The 22,192-nt window shown below is 33.2% G+C and overlaps 1 protein-coding gene across 10 annotated transcripts in view; it reads left to right on the forward strand.

The window, feature by feature from the left end:
- The window catches only part of ANKRD17 (ankyrin repeat domain 17), a 166,749-nt gene that overhangs the window by 18,367 nt on the left and 126,190 nt on the right, over positions 1-22,192 (forward strand). For 2 of the 10 annotated variants that reach the window (XM_045473782.1, XM_045473783.1), the window contains exon 1: positions 17,654-17,790. The exons of 4 other annotated variants lie outside the window; for them this stretch is intronic. In XM_045473782.1, the coding sequence (XP_045329738.1) occupies positions 17,737-17,790 (54 nt within the window). In that variant the 5' untranslated portion in view covers positions 17,654-17,736. Of the gene's footprint in view, positions 1-6,210; positions 6,688-17,644; positions 17,791-22,192 lie in introns of those variants that run through there. 4 more of the 10 variants (XM_045473779.1, XM_045473784.1, XM_045473777.1 and 1 more) reach the window with 4 other exon arrangements.

A 22,192-nucleotide genomic window follows, 5' to 3' on the forward strand; every position in this document is an offset into this window, starting at 1 on the left:
ATTAAGTATAATGCAAATATTCTTTGTTAATTTAGTATACTAAGCTAAAGTAACTCTTTCTTCTAGCTCACAAAGTTTTATCGGAAATGTATACTAAATTTTATCAAATGCATTTTTGGCATCTGTTGAAATGAGTATTTCTTTTCCCTCCCTTCCAGTCTATTCATATAATGAGTTCCAATACTAAATTTCCTAATAGTAAACTGTTTGGAATATTTAGTGTTATGTATTTTTTTTTTAACACACTGTTGGATTTGATGTCATTAACATTTCAATTTGTATTTTATGAGATTATCCATTTCATATTAGATTTTCAAATTTCTTGGGAGAAACTATATATTCCTTTCTTCAGTCTTGTAAAAACAGATTTGTGCTTGATAGAAGCAATTTTATGTATCCTTTTTCTTTTTAATCTTAGTTGTTGTGGTTTTTTTCCAATGCTTTTTTAAATGTTTATTTTGAGAGAGAGTGTGTGTAAGTTGGTGAGGGGCAGAAAGAGAGGGAGAGTTAGAATCCCAACCAGGCTCCATGCTCAGTACAAGAGCCTGACGCGGGGCTTGATCTCATGACCACGAGGTCTCGACTGAATCAAGAGTCAGACCCTTAACTGACTGAGCCACCCAAGTGCCCCTAGATGTTGTGTTTTTAACACTTAAATGCCAGAAAGGAGTTTGATAAAGTGCTTCATTTGATCTCTTTATAGCTTGTTAATTTTTAGAAGTGGCTTAAATAATGCATACCTCTTACTTTTTCATAATTGTGAAAAATTTAATTGTGGTAAACAACATAACAAAATTTTACCATTTTAACCATTTAAGTGTACGGTTCAGTAGTGCTAAGTATATTCACATTGTCGTGCAACAGATCTCTAGAAGTTTCTCAACTTGCGAAACTGAAACTGTACCCATTAAACAACTACTCATTCCCCTCTTGCCCCATCTGGTAACTACTATTCTACTTTCTGTTTCTATGAAATTGACTACTTTAGATGCCTCATATAAATAGAATCACATAGTATTATTTTTTGTGACTGAAATTTCACATAGCATGATGTCCTTAAGATTTTTTCATATTATAGCATATGACAGATTTCCTTCCTTTTTAATAAAGACTGAATAAGCCATTGTGTGTATATGCCACATTTTGTTTTTCCATTCATCCATTGATGACCATTATAGTTGTTTCGACCTTTTGCCTATTGTACCTTTTGTTTTTTACAGTTAATTCATATATTTTAAATTTAAGTTGGCTTATGGAGGGAGATAAATAAGAACTTAATCTTACATTTTTAAATGGTTAATCAGTTGAATTAGCTATTTCAGACTATCCTTCCCACTATTTGAGGTACTACCTTTATTTCATGTATTTGGATAATAGAATAACAGACTGGATTATATCTGCTCAGTCTATACATTTTTATGCACTGCATTTGTATAACCTGAATGCCCACATACTAAAATTAGTTGTTTGTACTAAATAGTTTCCTGTGTTATTTGACACGTAGCTAACATATGTATGGTTTTATGGTTAACAAAATAATTTTCCATGTTTTTCATTTAATGTAGTCTGTGGTCTTTTGAAACAAAATTTTTTGTTTTCTCCTAACCTCTAAGCCTCTTAAGCAGGCTTGGCTTCTTTCTTTCCTTTCTTCCCTCCCTCCCTTACAAATTTCTACTTAAGAAGCACATGTGCTTTTATGAAGAAGACAAGAGCAGTGCCAGCATCTATGTAGTATTCTTATTGATTTGTGATGTCATTAGTCTTAACTAGGCTGTCTTTGTTTATAATATTTTCTTTAAGTTTATTTATTTTTGAGAGAGACAGAGACAATGTGAGCAGAGGAGGGGCAAAGAGAGAGAGGGAGAAAAAGAATTCCAAGAGATGCTGGGCTCAAACCCACAAAACTGTGAGATCATGACCTGAGCCAAACCAAGAGTCGACTTGTAACCAGCTGAGCCACCCGGGTGCCCCACTGGGCTGTCTATGAACTTGAACATCTCCATACATACTTAGGGCAGGACCTACAGATTCCATGATGTATTTTAGTTATTTTGTACTATCATTCCAGTGTTCTTTAGTTTTGTTCCAATGTTTTTGAAGTATATTTCAATAAACTAGGAATAATTTATAACTTACACAGTTGGTAATTAAGCAATACCAGAATAGAGGAGCTACTTACAAGACTCAAAGTGGATAAAATTTTAAATTCCATTGGCGAGATGACACGTGTTTTGAATTAAACCTGTGATAAAGTATGCAGCCATGACACTAAACTGTGACTGGTCTTTTCAGTCTTTCTAATTTTTTTATGTTGGAGGAATCTTAAGGGAGATTGCATTATGTTTTTTTCTATTTTTGTTAAGGCATATAGTAAAAGTAAACTGTAAAAATGTAAATAGTAGAGGAAGATAAGGTATAATATTTGAAAATCTCCCTTCTTTTAGAACACAAGGTGTAAATTTTAAGTGAACTCAATTTCATGCTTTTTTTCTGTACATTTGCACATATATATCTACATGTGTATTTATGTAAACAAATTTTTGTATAAATGTCATCATAAAAGTATTTTGAAAAATTTTTTTAACTTAATAGTTCATTGTAGTCTTCCCATATAAATATACATATCGTTTATCTTATTTCCCTTAATGGCTGGGGAGTATTTTCTTGTTAGGGATCATGACTTCCCTGGTTTTATACAGTGTTTGTAGCCAGTGTTTTGGTTGTGCCCAGTGTTCTGCTATTAACAAATAGTACTGCAGTGGATCCTTTTTGATATATTTATCTTTGTGTGTATGTTTCTGTAATTTGCTAGGATATATTCCACTGGTGAAAGTGCTAGACCAAATGTGCACGGGTCTGTTTTTATAATTCCCATTTTATTATATGTGTCAACACCATATTTTTTAAACTAGTGGTTTAGTATGTTTTGTGATATGGTAGGTCGAATGTTAGCTTTTAAGCCCTATTAATACCTGTTCTTTCTGGGTGTTGTGCTTTGTTGACTGCTTTATCCATGAACAGCCAGATAAAATATCCCCTCTTCCCTGAAGTTGTTCATAACACTTAGCCCACTGAGTAATTATAATCTCAATAACTAATATTTTAATAACTAATATTTTAATGAGTGCTTACTATATACCAGGCAGTTTGAATTGCTTTATGTCTCATTTAATCCTCACAGCAACTCTGAGGTAGATAATATTTGTATATACATTTTATAGTTGAAAAAACCAAGACAAAGAATAACTTGCTCAAGGTCACAGCAAATGATGGAAGTGGAATATAAACCGGGGCAGTCTCACCTAAAAGTCTGCTTTCTTAACTCCTATAAGCCACTGCCTTTTTTACTATTCTTCTGTGGCCTCCTCAGTAGTTAACTCTCAAGAAATATGTTTTGTATAAATTTTTAGAGATCACATGCTGATTTCATCTTTCGTCTAGGTCCTCTTTACAGATCTGTGTGAATGACACCTTATTCTAATTATGTAAGTAGTAATAGTCCAGGTATATTTGAGTTGATTAGAACACCAGGCTATAAAATTGTTCCCACCTCTCTCTTCCACTCCCAGAAGACTTTGTCAAAGTGTAGCCAGTTAATATTGCTCTGTTCTGTTATGTCTTATTTACCTAACTCCATTTCGGGAAAAATCACATGAGTGATTTTGGGATCGATTTTCATAGATTGTGAGTGAATAGTATACTATTCTTAACCTTTTCTGGAACATCATATCAAAATACATACCTTGTAGATGATGTCTTTTACAGTAAGTTCTCAGATGTAAAGTGAGACCAAGGCTGTTTTAAACTCTGCTATACCTCTTAATTCACGTTGTCAAGTAAGTATGATATGCGAACTGAACCTCTCAGAGACTCACATAAAAAGGGACATAGTAATACCTTCTTTTGGTGGGGGTCAGATGAGCTAATGTATGTGATAACATTTGTAAACTATTAAGGGTCTCCATAAATGTTAGTTGTTAAAAGTGAAGGATTAGGAAGGATGAAGAGCTTTGTGAAAATGGTTACTGACCAGTAAGATGTTTGGCTATTTAAAAAGAAATACAATTTAAAATCTATAATTTAGAAAAATCTCACTCTTTCATTTAAGTTCCTAATTCTGTTTATTTTATTGAGTTCATAGATTGCCAGTAAAACTCTTCAGAGGTAATTGTGCATGTGGGTTAATTTATTTTAGATGGAGCCAGTGTTAGCATAAGGAATGAGATTCTGTAATGAAGATTCTACAAATGATAGTTGCATGGGTTAGATGCCCTTTTAGGATTATATTCTGGATTTATTAGGTCTTTAGCATTTAAATAGAATATGTTCTTAAATTGTCCCAGAATTGAAAAAATTTGTAGTACTTTATCTTACTGTTGTTAATAAAGAGGGAGTGATAAGAGTAATGCAAGATTCAACATCCTTTTCTTACTCTTGTATCTCCTTTTCTGGGAGTGGTGAAGCAAACCATATTTCTGTGACTTCTGCTGTAGGTTTAGCAGATGATTCTATGATTCTAGATAAAATGGCAAAGTATCAAAGCAAAGATTTGACCACACTGTTTTCTAAACTTGGAACATTAAAACACATCTTTAACTTGCTTTGTGGATTGTTTTTACATTTGTACATTTTCTTAATTTCTTTTCTTATTCTGCCCCCATGTAGCCATTACCTCACAGTCCAATGCCTCTCCCTCATTTGACCAGTTTTCTGCTCCAACCCAAAGTTGGAGTTGAGTTCCAGATCCAGACTGGAATGTTTTAAGTTGTGGATGTGCCTTAGTATTTGGGAGGTCTTTTCATATGTGGAAGTTTCTTATTTTACCCTTATCAGCAGATCCTCTTGTCTTTTATACCAAAATATAAAAAAAACAAGGGCTTGGCATTTCGACTTTTTGTCCTCCATGCATGAGCAGCTTCATTGTGTATCCCATGGAGCCCAGAATAGCAGCTTTGCTTGGCTCAAGAACCCATTCATTGGCTTAGGTAGCCTTGAATGTTAAGTTTCATACATCTTAATTAAATAGTAAGGTCTTTCTGACTTCACTACCAGAAGCAGAAGTTTTCCTGAATATCTTAATCAAAGGACAATTAGTAATAAGGGTCAGATTCTAATTTCAGTACACTCCAGGCATGTGAGTACTTGACAGTTTCTGTTCCTAACATAAAATTACATTCCATTATGAAATAACCCATTCATTGCCTTCGTATTTCTTTTTTTATGAATATTTCACCTGGAAAAAAGCATTTATGGAAAGAGTTTGAAATTAAGTTGGGAAACTTGTTTTTGAACCCCGCCTTAATACTATGTGACTTTGGGAAAGTTACTGCTTAACCTCAATTTTTTTCATTCATATTAGGGCTAATGATTTTTTTTTTTTTCCTAACAGTTTTTCTAAAGAATGGACATTGTATATCTAGCACACTGTCTTACATGTTGGGAGGTGTTAGATACTTTTCTTGATTTAATTAAAATCTTGAGTGAAGTTGTCATTGTTCTTTTTTAGTCAGGAGCAGTTTTCTTTACCTTTTTTAGGTCATGAATTTTAGTTATTAGATTCTGATGAAAACTGTGGACCTATTCCCCAAAACGTACTTAAACGCATACATATAGCATTTTGTATACTGTTTCAGGAGGGGTTCTTAAGGCATAAGTCTATGAACCACGAATCATGAATCTTAGGTGAAGAGTACTGGATTTTGTCTTTTATCCGTTGAGTTCATTGACCTTCTGTACTTTTTATCACCTCTAAAATTAAAAAGAAAACAGTATTTTTCCCTACCTCTGCCCCAGTAATAACAACAATAGCTACAAATTTTAAATTACTGTCACCTTTCTTCCTTTGTTCTCCTTCTTCTTGAAACTATTGGAATCTTGACTCAGAGAAAAACCTCTTTGAGAGGTAATTGGTTTTTATGTCTGCTTTTTTATTCCTAGAGGTATGAAGGATATCTTATGGAACAATAAGATGTACTTAATAAAGTTTACAGCTGTTTCCTCATGTATTTAAAAGCAAACTGTAAACATTAATTTTCTTTCTTCAGTCTTATTTTATAGTTGTTGTTCTTTTAAATATGGTGCGTTGAGCACATTCCTTAAACTTCCTTTTTTCCCAGTGTCCCACTGATATTTTAAAGATGGAATTAAACCACAATTCTGAAAAGCAAGAACAGATGTTATCATATTAGTCAAACTACCTTAAAGAGGAACAAAAGGACCTCATTAGGTCTGTGAGTTTAATGTATGTTAGCATGTGTGTGGGGAAGGAGGGGAGAATTTCCAACCTAGGTGTGGATAAATCCAGATTTGAATGATGTCATCAGCACTGTTTCTCCCAACATTTTTAGTCTCTCTTTTCTTCTGTTTTAGCTTTGTTTTCAGCCAGGCAATGATGGCTGCCAAAGGAAAGGGGATGGGATATTCTAGCCAGACCTGAGTCATGTTGCCACCCCTGTTGTGGTTGGGAAGAATCACCTCCTAAATCACATGGAATGTTTTCCCCACAGACAAGAGGGATTATGTTACTAGAAAAAGGGGGTGGGGAGAAAGCATGTTGAACAGTAAAATTACAGTTCACAGTCCACTACAGGTACCATCAGAGGACCAGAAATTTTGAAGAAGATAGAAAGTTCACCGGATCGGATTGACAGCATAATCTCAGAAGGAACGGAACCCAAGATACCAGAGGTAAGCTCAGGTTTTCCTAGGGGAACCTCGGAAAGGCTCCAAGCTTGGAGTCAACAAATGCAAAGAACAGTAGTGGGTAATTGGGTAATAATCAAGAATTTTTAAAAGAATTAGTTTCCAAAATGCTGTTTAGTTGGGCCTCCTTCCCGCCCTTTCTTCAACCTAAACAACTCTGGTGGCAGTGATGCCTGCCTTCAGGCCTGAAGTCTAAGAACTGTGCTCTTAGGAAAGTAGACCAACAATTCAGTAGGGCAACTACTGAGATGTTGGAACCTGAGAGAGAAGCAGAGCAACTAAAGCATGCTACTCCAGAGGAAAACGGTTTTCACAGTTACCAGTGAGCTTGACTTCCAATGCAGGTACCTACCTTTCTTGGATGCCTTATTTATATGCCCTGACTTGCTTAAATCATGCTTACTACTGTCCCTCTTAAGAGAGAAGCCACTTGGGTAAACAAACCTGAACAACCTCAGAGAAAGTGCACTTTGGCTTCCCATAGTCTCTAAAGTAATCTTTTCATTTGCCAATATAACAGACAGGGATAATCAGACAATTGAGGAGAATCAAGATGGAAGAGGATTAAGATGAATAAAAGAACAACTGATGTCAGATATAATTCGAAGAAAACTTCAAAGAAAAACTGTAATTGGTATTTCATTTAAGATATAAGAACATGTTGCAATCATTAATCATAATTTCACTGAAAAAGGGGCAGAGAACCAGAAGAGATTTTGAAAATTATAAAAGAAAAATTTTAATGGATTAGCTAAATAACAATTTAGCATGAATTAAGACTGAGTGGTGATTTGGAGCTAAAGAGCAAATCTCTGCGTATATGAAGCAAAAAAAAAAAAAAAAAAAAAAAAGAAAGAAAAAAACAAGAAAAATAAAGAGATATGGAGAATACCTCACAAAGTTTTCACATCTGTAAATTTGAAAATACGAGTTCTAGAAGCAGAGAACAGGAACAGTGGGAAGGAGAAAAATAATGAAAGAAATAATTGAAGAAAATGTCATGAGCTGGAGAAACATAATGAATTTCAGATTGAAAGAGCCCAAGCAGGATGAATGGAAAAAAGAGTTACATCTAGACACATCTGGTAAAATTTAAGAACTCTAAGGATAAACAGAAAATCCCCAATTATTGCCAGAGAAAGGGAGTAAAAAATGGAAAATGAAATGACTGAGTTCTTAGCAGCCTTCATGAATGCTTGAAGACGGTGGAACAGTATCTTCACATTTGGGGGATAAGAGATTTGGACCTAAATTTTCTATACTCAACCACACTATTTATCATAAGAGGACAAGTACGTTTTTTTATACTTGGAAAAGCTTTGCACCTTATATGAAAATATTTGAGATACTATAGTACAATGAAAAATTTAGTCCATGAGAGAGGATATAGTAGTAGGGCAGTGTGGGTGGGAGGAAACCTGGTAGTAGTTACAGTGGCAATTTTGGGCCTTCACAAAGAACTGAAGAAACCTAAAATAAAATTCAAGACTCATCTGCCTGGGATACATGTTCAATTCTCTTTCAATTAGTAATGTCTAAATGATAAAAAATTGTATTTCCCTCGGTAATTAGTATTCACTTGGGTACATTATAAATGTACTTAATTGATTTTTAGTTTTAGAATCAACTTAGAAGATATATAAAATAGGTTGTATTATAAAACTTTATAATGTAAAAAAGAATAATTAGTAGGAAATTGAGGGCAAGAGAGGAAGGGTTAGTGCTCATTTCTTCAATGGACAGTCAATAGATAATATAAAAATGGTGAATTGAGAAACAGAAGTAAAATAGTATTAAAGTTAACCTGTAACCACACTAGACACTAGAAACCTATTAACAGCGTAACAGTGTATTGCCATGTTGATGCAGACAGGTATGAAAAAGACCTGTTGTTCATTTTGTGCCTTTGTGGCCTTCGAAGTTTGGAAAAAAAAAAAAAAAAAAAAAAATCTTACTTGCATATATCACATTTATAACATTAAAAAGATTGCAGAAGTTTCATCTATCTAGTTAGATAATAGTGATTTTATTTATCAAGTGACATTCCAGGGTCACATGGTTTTTAGAAACTAAGGTAGAAGTAGAAGACACTTTGGGATTAATTCCAGGAAATTGGAAAGTTGCATAGAATACCAATGTGTCTGTTTTTATGTAGAATGCATAATTATTTCTTGACTGGCATATACTCTTGATTTTATATGTCAATTCCTGAATCCTTTCCATGATTCTTTTTTAAAAAAATATTTATTGTTAAAAATTTGGATATATGGGAAAATTTTGGAGCGCTTTTTCCCCACCAGAGACTCTTAATAAGATGACATTTTCTTTGATGTACTAAAGACCAGGATTAGAAGCCTGGTTTGTCTGTAAGGAGGAAATCCTGTGATCAGGGAGAGCCACAGCTAAGAGACACAGGGTGTGTCTTCTGGAAGAACTGGAAGAAGGAAGATGGTGGTAGAAATGGCCTTTTTTTATCCTTCTAGAGATGGCACTGATATGTCCCTAGCTAGATGATATTTGTTGAATGAAAGGATTAATTTTATTTGTTTATTTTAATAAAGTTAATTTTATTTTGATACCACTTTAGTGTAAGGTGGGTTAGCATCCTGTTTATGGTGTATGTAGGTAAATTTTTTTTTTTTTTTATATTTATTTATTTTGAGAGAGAGAGAATGGAGGAGGGGCAGAGAGAGAAAGGGAGAGAGAGAATCAGCACAGAGCCTGACACAGGACTTGATCTCACGAACTGTGAGATCATGACCTGAGCTGAAATCAGAGTTGGACTCCTAACTGACTGAGACACCCAGGAGCCCCAGTAAAATGTTTTTCTTTAAGCTTAGTTATAGGAGTCTTGCATCAGAAACTTGATCTTTTGGGAAGCGGATTTCTACTTGTATGTTTTGCAGATTTGATTTTAAAAATTACGAAATTTTATGATATTATTGCATTTAAGTATTGAAAGTGTAAACTGCATAAGACCCTATATTAAATTGTACATAGTTTTCTAAGTAAGTTGAAATGCTAAAAAAAAATCAAGTTATGCAAATGTATGTTCTTGAAACAATTATGAAAAATATTTTAAAAACTAAGTGTTTTACTGGAAATTGTGGAATTTGTATAAGAGGGCGATGGTTTCTTTAAACATACAAAACATATTAAGTACAAAACTATGTTTGGCAGTTCAGTTATGCTTTTAAATATTTTGAAAGTTATTAGTTATTCAGTGTCTACCCTTTAAAAAATATGGACTGTCTTCACTGGGAGACATTGGCATATATGTTCCTGAAGAAAACGAGAGTTGATAGGCTTTCTAAAAATACTTGACTGTGATAAGAAATTGGTGATGGAGGAGTCGAAAGATATGAATGTGGGTTAAATTTGACTTCATAAAGCATGCTAGTGAGATATCTGTCACACAAATGAAGGTTGTTAAATAATAACTTCTATTTTCTTATATTGTGATATTTTTTTGTTGGAGATTTGGCAGTAAAAGTGGATATTTGAAATTTGTGGGGGGAAGTTGAAAGTAATAGTAACAGATAGGTGTGTTGTGAGATAGCCTCATAATGACCAGAGATAGTTTACAGTTACATAGAATGAAATCAGTATTTCCATACACACACACACACACACACACACACATATGTGAGGGTTGTGTTGGAATCCTGTCTGTATATCCACCTTGGGAACTTCCGAAAGTCAATTATGCTCTGAGATATCTTTATGTGAAGATCCTTAAAGATTCTTTATCTATGGTCAGGGTGAGGTTAGTGGAATAGGGAATGGTACCCTATTTTGTAATTTTTGGTCTAGCGTTTGGTGGATAGAGACAATTTAATGTAATACATTTCTTAGGATATGGAGTTATGAATCTGAGAGAGTAGCCAGTCTTTTGGTATTTGCAGTAATTGTTTGCCAACAAACTATTCAAGTTTTGTTATGAATATATTAGGCTAGAAATAGAGTGGTAACAGGCATCGTGAGAGACCATATTGATTGGAGCTTGTTGCCATTGACTTCAAACCATTCAGGAACCAAAGGAGGAGAGCCAGTGACAGTATTGGAAGTCCAAGGTTATTTGGATAGTTTTTACACCCTAATTATTTTCCATGCCTTTGGAAAATATCTTAAGCATGTTACCTGGAGCTGTTTCTTCAGTCTCCTAGAGTAGGACAGTTGTCCTTCAGAAGGGTGGTGGAATTTGGTGACTCTAAAGAGTTGGTTTTGGACTTAAGTCTTTTCTTTTAATTTGTATTTTTATCCTCAGCCCCTTTTCGTTCTCTACTTTTCTCTACCCCAGCCTGTGTGGGATGTGTATGTGTTGGGGGCGGGAGGTGGAGGGTTGGGACTGTAGATGTGTTTGTATTTCATTTTGTTGGTAGCTACTTGTTGCTTTGGAGTAGAAGACAGCTAATGTTTTGCTGACCAAATTGAGAGTGCAATACTGTCAGTAGATTTAGCCAGTTTAAAACTAAACAAAACATTGAAATAAGTAATTCCTTTTATATATGTACTTATAAATTTTTATTTGAAAATGTACAGTACAGACAAATTTGGGAGGGGTGAGTGTGACCTAAAAACAATAAATATTTTATCAATTTTGTATACATAGATCCTATTGTGAAATACTGGAAAAAGAATGAATTCATGGTGTGACCCATCCTGAGTAGAGACAACAAATGCAAGTGTCCAACAGGCACACTGTTATTGGAGATGTGAAAAGAGGAACAAGCTGCTTTGTTTCTTACTTTGCTTACTATGTTACTTACATTTGGACAAGACTGTGTTTGTATTCCATTCTGTACATAAGACACATCTGGATGAAATATTTTATTTAAATATATTGATATTTGACCCTTTTTGAAGAAGAGTTTTAGGTTTTATTTATTTGTTGGCTTAAAGAAAAATGAAAAGGGATAGTAATTCAGAGAAGAGGAAAAAAAATCATTGAAGATTTTGATGTTAAACTTTGTGGAGAAAGAGGTTCAATTTTTTCTAGATTATGGACTCTTGGAGGTGGACTGACTTTGTCATTCTATATCCATTATGCAGTATAAACCCTGTCACCTGGTGAAAACAAACGTATTTGTATTAATGCTTGACGAAAATGGTAATGATGATCTATCTAAGAAAAAAGTTTGCTAGGGCTTTTTATAGTATTAGTATTGAAAAAACTTATTAAAGCAATAAAATAGGTTATTATAAAATATTTCATATGTTACCTCAGTTTAGAATATACTCCTGGATGGCCTTTGTATTACTCTCTTTATGAAGTTACAATTTTAAATATCCTTACCTAATCCTTCATTACCTAAATTTTTAGGTATTCCTGCACATATCCATAAGCTTGTCCAACTGTTAACATTTAGTATGGAGGTTCTAGTGTAGGTTTAATCATTCTTATTTGTAAACATTTTTATCAAAATTAAACCTGGAATGTATGACAAGAAGCTGGGATAAACTGTTTAGTGCTCTTTATGTTGATAAAAATTGCTTAAAGGGGCGCCTGGGTGGCGCAGTCGGTTAAGCGTCCGACTTCAGCCAGGTCACGATCTCGCGGTCCGTGAGTTTGAGCCCCGCGTCAGGCTCTGGGCTGATGGCTCAGAGCCTGGAGCCTGTTTCCGATTCTGTATCTCCCTCTCTCTCTCTCTCTGCCCCTCCCCCGTTCATGCTCTGTCTCTCTCTCTCCCAAAGATAAATAAACGTTGAAAAAAAAAAAAAAATTGCTTATGTATGGCTCTATCTTACTGTGTATTTGATTTTTTTTTTAAATAATGATGGAAGGAATCCTTTAGAATTTTATGCCTTTTTTTTAATGTTTATTTTTGAGAGTGAGACAGAGTGCTAGTGGGGGAGGGACAGAGAAAGAGGGAGACAGAATCTGAACTAGGCTCCAGACTCTGAGCTGTCATCACAGAGCCTGACCAGGGGCTTGAACTCCTGAACCACGAGATCATGACCTGAGGCGAAGTCAGATGCTTAGCCGACTGAGCAACCCAGACACCCCATAGAATTTTATGCCTTAAAAATGTACAGTTTGAAATATATGTGGAAGGGAAGCAAATATATCCACCATTATTTAATTAATTTCCTTTGGTAAAAATATACCCAAAGAATTCTGTATCTTTAGAATACTAAATTCTGGCAGAAACTTCAATTTACTCCTTAGTTAAAGAACCAATTAAACCTGGATAGAATTTATAATTTAGCAGAAATAGATGTAAAAAAAATTGTTTTTAATTTTTAAACAGATTTCTTAATGCCCCATTTTTTCTCTTCTCCCATCCGCATCATTGCTGGGTTTTTTTGTTTTGTTTTGTTTTGTTTTGTTTTGTTTTGTTTTGTTTTGTTTTTTGTTTGGTAGACAGCAATTGAAGTTCCTAATCTGTCAGGGAATGAATTTATGTGATTTATTTTGGTAAGGGGCAGAAATTAATTGTGAGGAGGTGTAACTTTCATTTGCTATTCCTTGAAAAGTAGAAATGATGAACTAAGGATAAATCTAGATATGTTTTTAAAAATAAAGCTGAATTTTGATCTGGGTTTTTAAATAGATTTGTATCATTAATACTTAATATTTCTAGGGAAGCAGTCAGTCTCATTTAGTGTCAAATATAAATTAGTCCAGCTTCTTCAGAGTATGGTAACATAAAAATTTAAATACATTAAATACAAAGAAATGCACCATACAGTTATATTAAGGCATGTGTAGTGTGTATGCCCTTTTATTGGGCATGCTTATTGCAGCATTTTGAAACATAGACAGTAGAAATACCATCAGTAGGGATGGGTTAAATCAATTATAGTACAGTTTTTCAGTGAAAATTTTAGCAACTGCCAAAATGGATAGATCTGCTTGTGCTAACCTGAAACAATTATGGAGTATTAAATTACAAAAATAGGGATGCAGAAAAGTATGCATAATATGCTTCCGTTTGTATAAAAAACTAATCTTACACTAAGATATACATCATGTATGTAGGTTATTTCTGGAGGAATACACTAGCTAATTGTACCTTGTAGGAGTTGGTAAGAGGTTGGTTAACTTCTTTTGTTTTCTTTCATGTTGAATGTTTTCCACGAACATGTATTACTTTATAGATAAAAACCATAGTTAATAAAAAAGTAAGTTATGGTGGTAATGAAAAGAATATTACTGTGCTACTAGTAGATAGACATTTAGAATCCTCAGTTATAGCATGATTGGTTTAGGAGAAATATTATGTAAAATCATGGAGATACTGTTGTTTTAAGAATGTTTGGGCTTTCAGAAATTTGACCAGATTTTATTAGTCTTTTAAGTTCTATTTAATTCTTTAATATATGTATCTCATTAATGCTTGGTCCAGGCTATTTCACACTTGGGTTTCAAATTTCTGCTTAAATAGAACTTACAGTTAGAAAAGAAAAAAAATGAAGATATTATAAAATAATGACTACATTTCGTACATTTTGAGAGGTGAAGTTGGTTTAGATTTTATTTTTCTAATAGTTTGCTTTTATGTAGGACAATGTAATTGTTACTTTTGTCCTGCCACCAATGATCTGTCCTTGTTTTGCTCGAAAATGTGGATTTTGAAACAAAAAAATATTTGATGGGAATAAAACTCCCTTAACTAGGAATTTTTGATTAAAAATAGTTTTATGTAGATGAGTAAACAAAATGTTAAATCATACAAAATAATGTTGCTTGCTTGCCATCAACACATTTCTGTGTGTGTGTGTGTGTGTGTGTGTGTGTTTGGTTTTCTTGTTCCTTATTCAAGGAAACCAATGCTGGTCCTAATAAATTTTAGAAGATTTTTACCCTATCTTGGTATTTATTGAGCTTCTTCTGTCCTTTTCCCCCTTTTTTGTGAGAGGCTTTTCTCTCCACTTTGGCCATTTGAATCTTACTTTACTAAGTATTTTGTTTTATAATTTGTTATTTACATATGTTGGTTTGAATTTGCATAACTGTTCATATGTTAACTACTATTTGCACTTTAATGCTTTTGCTGCTGGCAAAAAATAAAAGACCTTGTGCCATTGAAATCAGTTTTAGACAAATGGCAAAACAGGGTTTTTTTTTGCCAAGATATGAGGTTGAATTAGAAGGAAGGTAGGTGGCTCATTTTAGGATGTAGGATTTTAAGACTGATACATATGAATCTCTTTCATAACCTTTGCCCAGAGTATTTAATGCTGTGGCATAGGTTATCATATTAACAAAACGTACTAGAAAATAAAAATTAACAGTAAATAATTATTTTGCTTATATAATAAAAAATTAAATAAGTTCTGAAATATATATTCTGCTTATAGTATCAAATATTTCTAATATCTTATTTCAGTGACCTAAATAATGACCTAAATAGTGACCTAAATAATAATGTTTTTGTCATCAGAAGTTATTTCTAATGGTAGCAGTAATTTAAAAGAGATTATGATGCATTACTGGATATCCAACAATTCCTTTATTCATGCATTTATTGTTTAATCAACAAATGCTTAAGTGCTTGCTCTATGCCAGATACTTTGCTGGCCCTGGTTATATATTGGCGACAAAATGTTTCCTCCTTTGATCAAGCTTCTGATCTGTAAGAGAGAGAGGGAGAGGGAGAGATGATAAATGGTTTGTAAGCATCCATAATTCTGTAGGAAAGCTGTAATCACATATTTTATTGGTAAAAATTTAACACTAAATATCTAAAAAGATAAGAAAAACACCCTGTGATCCTAGAATGGAAAGGAAGGAGATAGTAAATGGTCTGATTGGTTTAAGGCATAGAGGGCCTGATTCCTTGTCAAATAAAGTTGGAAAGACTATTTTTTGGTTTATGGGGGAAAAAAAAGTGCCCTAAAGTGAGTTCTTTGAACTCAAACCTATCTTTGCTTGCGTATGTTGGAGGAAGATTTGAAAAAGAGAAACCTTGTTGACTTCTCTTAATCCAAGGGTGAAGCAATTTATTTGATGCATAGAATTGACCTGGAAGAAAGGAAATTGTGAAAGCCACTTTGCTAGCTAGTTTCTCTTAAGCTAGGTCTTAACAATGGAAATTATTTTGTTTGAGAAGCCTCCAAATGCCAGGCATACCCATACTTAGATGTAAGCACTATATATGGCTTGAGGGAAAACATTTTTAATATCATTTGTTTCCCATTAATTCCACACAAGCCTTTGGAGTCAGACCGTTCTGGATTTCAGTTCCAACTCTGCTATATAACTGCACACTGTCTGAGACTTGATTTCCTTATTTGTAAAATAAAGATAATATCACCTGGAGGAAGTATAGTAGATAGAGGACAGACCCTGGAGCCAGCTGCCTAGGTTTAAATCTTAGCTCCTCAACTTAATTAGCTTAGTTGGGAATAAGTTGAGCAAATTTCTTAATCCCTCTGTGCCTTAGTTTCTATATATGTAGAATGGAGATAATAGTTCCTCCCTTTCTTTTAGGATTATTGAGAGAATTAAATGAGTTGATACATACAAAAGACTTGAAATGGTGTGTGGCATATAGTAAGTTTAATGTAATTGTCAATGTTATTTTAAATTTTTATGGGCAGGGTTATTGTGAGGTTTAAATAACGTGTATTAGGAAAAAAAACCCCTTCTATATTTCCTGACGTATTAAGGGTACCCCCTAAATATCAGATATTAAGTAGTAATTTTTCTTATTTAATATTCATATAAATCTGTTAAGAAATTTTCTGCTTTATTGCCTATACTTGGAACAGTTTCTGATATACAGTAGATATTCCATGTTGAATGAATGCTATGCTGTTTTACAGGTTAATAATCTGAGGCCCAAGAGAACTACAAAATCTCTTTCCACTAAAACATGACATCATTTTGAGGAGACATTACTGGCAATGTCATTCATATCATGACTTTTCTCAGCTTAGATTTGGCCAAGTTAGTAATAACTCCTTCATCTAATTTTTTCCTGTTTTTTTCCTTTCTTTTAAAAATTCGTTTTCTTTAGTTAGGAAAATTTAGACTAGAAGACTGTTCACCTTAGGAATCACACCAAGTTTAATTCGTGTGGCACTCCTACATGTGCACAGTTATTTTATTAATGCCACAGAGCATAAAACATTGTTTCTTTCCCATTGCATTTTTCATATTCCAGATTATGTAAGGAAGCAATTTGACAAGGTAACAAATTTTACTAAATAGAGGATCAGTTACAGTAATGAATATAATATAATTTGGCTCTGCAGTCAGTCAGCAACTTTATTTGCTGTTTAATGAGTCAGGTACAGTTTTTTGAATTTCTTTTATCTGAAATATTTTAATGTCTTATAGTATTTGTGATAAGGGGGTGAAGGACCATTTCTTTGGTTAGTAAATGAAATTAAAGACTTTGTTAGAAAATGAATATAACCATGATGGGTTATGTCTTGCCTCAGAACTTGTAAATCAGTTGAATGTTAATCTCATTCTCTTAGGTATTTCCAAACAGATTAGTTTCTAGAATACCAGTTTACTATTCACAAAATCTACATTAAGGGTTATTTTTGACACCCTTAAGTCAGCAACTATAATGTATATGTTATGTAATGCATTTGCCTAATGTAGCAAATTCCTAATTTGTTATTACCTTGCCTCTTTCTTTGCGTATTTAATATAGCCATTAATCTCACTACAAGGCTTTACTAAGGATAAATTGCTACGTAACCCACTTCAACCTCTTTTGTTCAACCAGGAAGCCAGACGTGTTTAAATAGCTTTTTAAAAAATGTATAATTATTTCTTTTTTTGAAATTTTAGGATTTTAAAATTTGGAATGATAAAATAAGAGACTTTGTTTATTTTGTCTGTTAAAATTACTTGACAGAAGTTTGCTTTGGAATAGAGCTGCTGTATCTTTAAAAAATACACAGTGAGTCACCCCCTGCTCTTTTGGTAGATGCCTGGCTAGTGAACAGCTAAGCTGCTTTAGGCATGTAATAGAACATTCCATTTCCTGTTCCCTTGCTGACACAGAGGAGTGTTCCTGCTGGCAATGATCTAATCATAGTGCAGTAAGAAACATGGCAGTTTGATAAAACATGGTGGAGACAGCGGCTGAAATGGAAGCATATGTTCTAGAAGACATTCTTGAGGTAGGGCTAGGTTTGTAAATGAAATGAAAGTTGAAATCTGAACAAAGAAATCTTATCTGCCGGAATTATTTTACAGATGAATAGATTAGAGGAGAGAGCATAGAGAGACAGAGCATAAAAGCAAGATCTGGTCAGACCTTATTCCTTGTGAAAATGTGCCAGTCTGGTTCACATGATTATTGAACAAGTCTAGAATTATTTTGTTTAAACTTCATGTTTTGTAAATTGTAGATGTATGCTTAATAGGAAATAAAAAAAAAAAAGAAGAAAGGGCCTCGGACTTAGTGAAAAAATGTTGGCTGGTGGTGGTGACCTTTAGATTAACTCATTAGAAGGTGGGGTCTACAAAGCAGCTTTGAGTAGGTTTAGTGTCATATGTCTTAGAATTCATTTACATATTTAAGCCCAAAGCTCTGCTTGCTGTAACTATTAAAAACAGCTGGTTATCTTAGTTTCTAGGGTAAAATTAAGCATATATATCAATCTGATTGCTTAATTTAGCTGGTACATTCTGATTCTGGATTTTTCATGTGACTTTGACATTAATAAAATTAATTATTAAGTTAAAAAATAAAAGGCCCTAAAATTTAAGGCACTAATGCTTGAGAGCTCACAATAAAAATCTGCATTTTGAGTCATGAAGATTTTAAATTAATTTTCTATTTATTCCTGGTTGTATCAATTTTATAAGAACCTCTTTGAGTATAAATCAGTTCAAGGAAATACATGTCAAAGTGGAAGTATAATGGGCTTTGGCCTTGGATATAGTATAACTACCAAACATTTGTATTTGTAGGTATAGATATTTAAAATACATTTTTAAATCTGTGGATGTGTAGAGTTTTTTCCTCCCTCATTAAGAAAAAACTGGCTAATTTAAGATAAAGAGGCTCATGATGATGAGTGGTATTCCTAATATTTAGACTGTAAGACAATTTATTAAATATGTCACTGTCTTCAGGAAGAGATTGTATTAGGAGGAGAGGGCTTGGGAAAATAAGCTGCAAAGGGAAGCTAGGCGGGGTTAGCAGGAGAAAAAAGCCTATGCGCATTATAAAGTGCTGCATGATCAATGAGCATTTTCTGGAGTCCCTCAGTGTGTGCTTGGAGCTGACATTGCAGCAAGTCTCATGGCTGTTCTGCAGAATGAAAACTGATTCCATTGTATTATCTAGCTCCTTGCAGACACCTGCCAACATACTCTTTCCCCCCATCCTAAAAGCTTATTGTCTGAGTTGAATTCTCTGGTTAATTTCCATTCTTTCTGTCTCTCTCTCTCTCTCTTTTAAACTTTGATACTATCGGGTTTTCTTAGAGATGGTACGTATTATCTACTTAGAAATAGGGGTATGTACTTTCATCAAGGAACTTCAGTAATTAGGAGTGGTCACATGACTTGGGGGCTCGGTTTAAATAAGTCTGATTAGATTATAAGGCCTAGTGGTATATTTTAATGTGTTTTTAAAACATTTTTTTTGTGTGTGGATTTTAAAGAACTGTACTTTACAGATTACAGTAAATCTATTGGTGTTTTCATAAGCCATTTAAAATTTAAGTATGTAACAGATTTTGGAAGTCTGAGTTATTTTCTGGGAAAAACCCACTTGAGTATAGTTTTGTGCCTTATGTATATGTTTTTCTAATGCTGTCTTAAAAATTGACATTTCATTATTTCCACTAAAATTGTTTAGTGTTATTTTCTCAGTTTGTTTCCTGTATACCTGTTGCATTAAACCATACTGAGTGGTTTTCTCTTTATTTAATATTATTTGATTTAACTGCATATTCATCAATAATTGGCAGACTAAGTATGAAAAATTACCAAGTAGTAATAAAATATGCTTCTTTTCCAAAATTGTAAGTAGTCATAATGACCTATGTAAATAAACTTATTAACTGTCTGAAACTAAATGTACCATTTTTTAAAGTACCTCATATTGCACGTCAATAGATAACATTTTGCACTACAAGATTTCCAGGAAATTGTTTTGCTTTTTTAAAAAAGAATTAACTCTTTGTATAAATGTCCAATAATGAATAATGACGTTCATCTATATACCACAGTGATAATTTTATTATTATACCTAATATTGAGCTATTTTAACTTTGTCACTATAATTTTCATCTTTGTGACTTTTTTGAACATCTCAAATTTTATGTAGATTTCTGCTTATTTATAGTAAACATTGGACCCCTTCTGTTTTTCTCTGTGTTCAAGTGTAACCTGGTCCTTTGAATCATAAATCTCTTAAAGGTACTCTTATTAAATCTTAGTAAAAAGAAAACTAAAATCAGTATTAGTGGATATAGTGCAGATTAATTCTCATGGTGCTATATAGTTTACCTTTTAAGTTGTGATTGTTTATTATGTGTACTTATGTGTATTTAACTTGAAGTTTTAAGTGATCTTCAAAATCTTAAATAAAATATTGTAAGTACCTAAAACTTGAAATCAAACTGGCAAAGATTGATTTCAAATTAATATCATTGCTTCCTAGCTCACCTTAACTAATAACTTGGGAAAATAGCCAAATATAGGTGATAGAAAGGGCTTGGGGACCAAATATATGTCTTTTTAAAAAATTAGGTTATTTTTGCTGAGACATGATTATAATTTTAGAATTCTGATGCTTTTCCTATAGGTCATATGTAATAATGGATCTTAGTATTTAGATCAGTAAGAAGAAATAGTCCTCCAAACTTTTTTTTGTATATTCCAAATTTGTGTGGCCGAATGATGTGTATATGTCTGAGAGGTTTATATATAAGCTTTTTGTAAGATGAATCATATGAAAGGTCATTTCAGAAACTTGATTACTATATATTCTAGTTTTATTATTTATAATTGAACCAGTTTTAGTAGTTGTCTATAAGAATTACAAATGAGAAAACTTCACAAATATTTTTATCTTTTAATTTTAATTAAAATCAGAATGCTTTTTGGGGGGTATAGCATTTGATATATTTTGGTTTTTAAAAAATCGCTATTTTATGAAAATAAGAATATTTACAGTGTGAAGTATAATAACTGTCATGCCCAGTCTTGTTCTTTTGTTAACCAAAGCCATGGTTTCTAGCTTCATTTGTACTTGATTTTATAGGTTGTTATATGTAAGCTAAAAGCCCCCAACTTTGTTTCTTCCTTAAAGAAAGATCCAGTAGGTTGAGGCTTTGGCTGAACCCTTTAGGGTAGAACTAAATTAAGGATCAGATTTAAACATAGGAAGTAGATTTATTTTTTATTTTTATTTTTTTTTTTAATTTTTTTTTTTTTTTAATTTTTTGTGAGAGACAGAGAGAGACAGCATGAGCAGGGGAGGGGCAGAGAGAGAGGGAGAGACAGAATCAGAAGCAGGGTCCAGGCTCCAAGCTGTCAGCACAGAGCCCAATGTGGGGCTCCAACCCACGAACCGCGAGATCGTGACCTGAGCCGAAGTCGGACGCTTAACCGACTGAGCCACCCAGGCGCCCCAGAAAGTAGATTTATTATAGAACCATTTATATTTATCGTGACATTAGAGGGTTTTCTTGCATTTGTTTTTGTTTTCTAAATAAGATTGAAAGAGTCACAGGGATTTTATGTTATCCTTTTGATTTGTCAACATGATGGACTAATGGTAAATAGTATATTTTAGTTCAAATGGGAAATCCACTTTCTGTTTACCATGAAAATTATTTTTAGTAATTATATAAAATCTCCATGAAGTAGACTCTGACCAGCTACTTGCTATATATCTTTTTATTCTGTAGAATATATTGCTTTATAAAATGTACACTATTTATATATTGTATCAGCAAGTTTTCTGTGGATTTTTAAAGTTTTATATTTAGTATAACTATGGTGACATTTTTCACAAGGAAGAATTAGAATAACCCAATCTTAGGATGTAAGTATAAGTTTATCTAGAGACAGAAAAATTTAGCTAAATATGTAAATTATTTGAATTGATATAGATAACATTTTCCATTTATTAAGAGGTTTTGGAAAGATGAGATGTGTTGGTCAGATTGAATCTTATAATTTCACTCCATTATTTATTGAGTACCTTCACTGTGCTAGGTGCTTGAAATTCAGTGAGATTAGTCCAGCTAATTTTGCTTCACAAACTAAAAGTTCAGAAGACAAAATGTCTGCCATTAGTGTTTAAGTATTCTTGCATTCAGAGTGCATTCAAGTGTGTATTTGAATACTAGCATTTTACTTCATTTGTTTGTTCGAACAGTTTGAAACCCATGTTTTCAGTATTCTGAATTTTTCAGTAAGCATGTTTTCCTTTATCTGAGCACATATTTTTCTTTATTTAAGCACCTTATCTTTTTTATGCTTATCTGTGTAATTGTTAGGAATATTTATGAACATTGGGCTCTCCAGAAAGTCTCCTGGATCCCATTTTCTACCTTT

This window comes from Leopardus geoffroyi, chromosome B1 (assembly GCF_018350155.1).
Source record: "Leopardus geoffroyi isolate Oge1 chromosome B1, O.geoffroyi_Oge1_pat1.0, whole genome shotgun sequence".
NCBI classification, from domain to species: domain Eukaryota; kingdom Metazoa; phylum Chordata; class Mammalia; order Carnivora; family Felidae; genus Leopardus; species Leopardus geoffroyi.